Source organism: Dermacentor silvarum, unplaced genomic scaffold (genome assembly GCF_013339745.2).
Source record: "Dermacentor silvarum isolate Dsil-2018 unplaced genomic scaffold, BIME_Dsil_1.4 Seq14, whole genome shotgun sequence".
Taxonomy (NCBI): Eukaryota; Metazoa; Arthropoda; class Arachnida; order Ixodida; family Ixodidae; genus Dermacentor; species Dermacentor silvarum.
The window spans coordinates 14,773-17,710 of record NW_023605729.1 but is presented as its reverse complement, the minus strand read 5'-3'; the positions used below and the strand labels follow the sequence as shown (position 1 = coordinate 17,710).

Sequence of the window (2,938 nt, the reverse complement as noted above, 5' to 3'; positions counted from 1 at the left end):
GTTGAAGGCATGCTGACTGTCAACAAAGAGGATGACTTGGCGGGAAGAAGGCGCGGCTGGTTCGAGCAGCCACTTTGTTAACATTATGAAACATCGTTCCAGCGCACAAATAAACACGGACCAGAAGAAAAAAGACAAGAAGAAGAGCTGTCCACGCTTAGCGATACACATTGTTAAGATTGTTTTTATTATATCCCTGATTATAGCCCCTTTAAAAAAATTTCCTTCAGCTAGTATGACTGCTTGCTTTAATACTGGTCTAGTCATTCCAGTTTCTCCTTTTCCTTTTAATGCGCGCTTCTCATCTTAAATAACTTACCTCCTGCCGCCCGATCCTCGGCCTATCCTGCTTAGTGCGTGCGAGCCATAAAATAGGATCATCATCATCTTGTGTATACGCAGCATTGCCGCAGATTTTAAATAACACGTAAGTGCGCCTATACGCTTCGCTAATTCTGCCTCGTGGCAATATCGTACGAAATCTCGCAGGCTTGCTCGAGATCACGAGAAAGCGCGCTTTCGTCACAGACGAGACCCGACCCGATGAAGATTGACGTGGTCGCCGTCACGACCGCGTGCGTCGCCACTTGCTTCATCCTCGTGCTGTTCTACGTCACCATAGCGGGAATATTGCAAAACTCCTCGAAAGGCCACACACTGTGCGCAACGGAAGACTGTGTCCGTCACGCAACGCTCCTCACCCGATACATCGACTGGAAGCTCGACCCGTGCGACGACTTCGAGGCCTTCGTGTGCTCCGGGTGGCGAAGGTCGCAGGAGTACCGCGACATGTTCCGCTCGACGTTTGACGCCCTCAGGTACGCCTGGTACGGCCGCTTCGAAGACTTGCTGCGCCGAGGCGCGCAGCAACTGTCCGCCGCCAGGAAGCCGCTGGCCATGTACCGGATGTGCCAGTGGTACTATCCTTCGAACGCGTCGCAAATGGCCTCCTTCCGTCGTTTCATCGAGGAGCACGGCCTGTGTTGGCCAGAGCCACCGGCCAATAAGCTGCTCGCCCCTCTCTACCTCGTCGCCGTCCTCTCTTACCTGTGGGAGTCGCCGTTCTGGATCACTGTCAGCGTGCTGCGTCATCCTCGTTCAGCCGCCAGCCGCCGACGCGTCCTCATCGGTCCCGGCGCCTACGTGAGGATCATGAGATACCATCACCAAGTCGTCGAGCAGTACTACCTCCGTTACTGGGAACAGTTCCTGGCCCTCTTCTACCCGGACGCATCGACGCGACCGCTGCTGAACGAGACGGTCGTCGACGAGATCTGCGCCATGGAAAGGGACGTCCTCGACAGCCTGCACGCCGTGACCGCGTCTCCGCGAAAGAAGCCCGCGCTCGTCCCGTTCGGCGACATCGGCGTCCACGTGCCGAACGCATCGGCCGAGCACTGGTTGAAGGCGTTCCAGGAAGCCCTGTCTCTCGAGCCGAAGCTGGGCGTCGACGACGAGATCGCGGTCACCGACCTCTCGCTCCTGCGCACGGTCGCCAGACTGCTCACCAGTTACACGTGGCTGCAGCTCAACAGGCACCTCACGTGGCTCATCGTGCAGTACTGCGCTCCCGCGGCGGACTTCTCCCTCCTGGTCGGCTATTACGGAACCAAGTCGACGGCCGAAGCGTACCTGCCCGTGTCCTGCGCGCACGCGGTCGAAGCCGCGTACAAAGTCCTCGTGCTCGCGCTCGGCGCTTCCACCCTGTTCACGAGGCGGGACAGAGTGGTCATCGAGGCCGGCTTCGACAGCCTCGTCTCCGCGGCCGTGCGCAAGGTGAACGACTCCGGCTGGATGGACGATTACAGCAAGTCGAGGGCCATCGACAAGCTCGAGTCCGCGAGAGAGGAAATGTGGCCGTCCGTGAGGCTTCTCGACGGCGATACGCTAGAGGCAATCTACGCCGCCTTTCCGGAGGACGAACCATCTCTCGCCGACTATTGGGTCAAGTCGCGCAAGGCGCTAAAGAACATGAACAGGACGCCCGAGTACGCGGAAGCACTGCTGCTTCCAGGTAACAACTTCCCCGACTATCTCAGCTACGACTACGTGAGCAATGTCGTGAAGCTGGCGATCGCCGTGGCCGCACCTCCGGTCTACTACCGCAACGGGACCAACGCAATGATGTACGGCGGCCTGCTATTCCTCGTGGCTAAGCAACTCGCCAAGGCCATCGACGACGAAGGGATCAAGTGGGCGTCCAACTCGGCCGTGGAGGAAGGGACCTTTCTTTCCAACTCTACCCTGGAAAGGTTTCGTACCACGGCCGAGTGCCGACGTGGTGACGAGAACGAGACCGTGTTTCCCGACGTACCGGCCCTGGAGATCGCCTACGCCGCCCTTGGCGAGTCACACCTTCGAGGTGAGGAGAGCGTGCCACTGGCCCTAGGCGAGAACCTGCCGGAGGATAAGGTGTTCTTCATGACGCTCTGCTACTTGTCGTGTGCCATGCCCGACGACCGGAGCCCCATCCCGGCCGATTGCAACAAGGTCGTGATGAACTCGCCGGCTTTCGCCAAGGCCTTCAAGTGTCGGGAAGGCAGCAAGATGAACCCGGAAAAGAAATGCTCGTTCTTCGCGTGATTTAGAGTGCGGGTAAATAGAACTTCCTGCAAGAGGGAGAAAGTGTTGGAACCCAAATAGAATTTGACTTCTTTCTTTCTTTCCCTCATTCCCTTTTTTTTACAACTCTGTTGATATCGAGCGCGTAGTGGCTTTGTTCTTGCATATACTATACATTTTTTCTATGTATGGTCTGGAACATCTCTTGCAGAATTGCTTAACGTTGCATGGCTGGACATTGCGCTCTTAAGCAGAACATTCAAGCTTAATTATGTGATAAAGGAAGATTCGAGCTGTGATATATCGTTATATATAGATTTTTTGAACTTTCGGTGCTTATAAAGAAAGATTCGAGATGTGATATCTTTATAGATTT

At 55.7% G+C, this 2,938-nt stretch overlaps 1 protein-coding gene across 1 annotated transcript; it reads left to right on the top strand.

Annotated features, from left to right (window-relative positions):
• Positions 1–543: 543 nt before the first annotated feature.
• LOC119434633 (neprilysin) lies at positions 544–2,583 on the top strand. The gene has a single exon (XM_037701734.1). It carries the CDS (start codon positions 544–546, stop codon positions 2,581–2,583), a length of 2,040 nt encoding a protein of 679 aa, XP_037557662.1.
• Positions 2,584–2,938: the final 355 nt, after the last annotated feature.

Excerpts from the sequence above, each read along its gene's own strand:
- LOC119434633 (XM_037701734.1), top strand. The coding sequence starts at position 544 with ATGAAGATTGACGTGGTCGCCGTCACGACCGCGTGCGTCGCCACTTGC.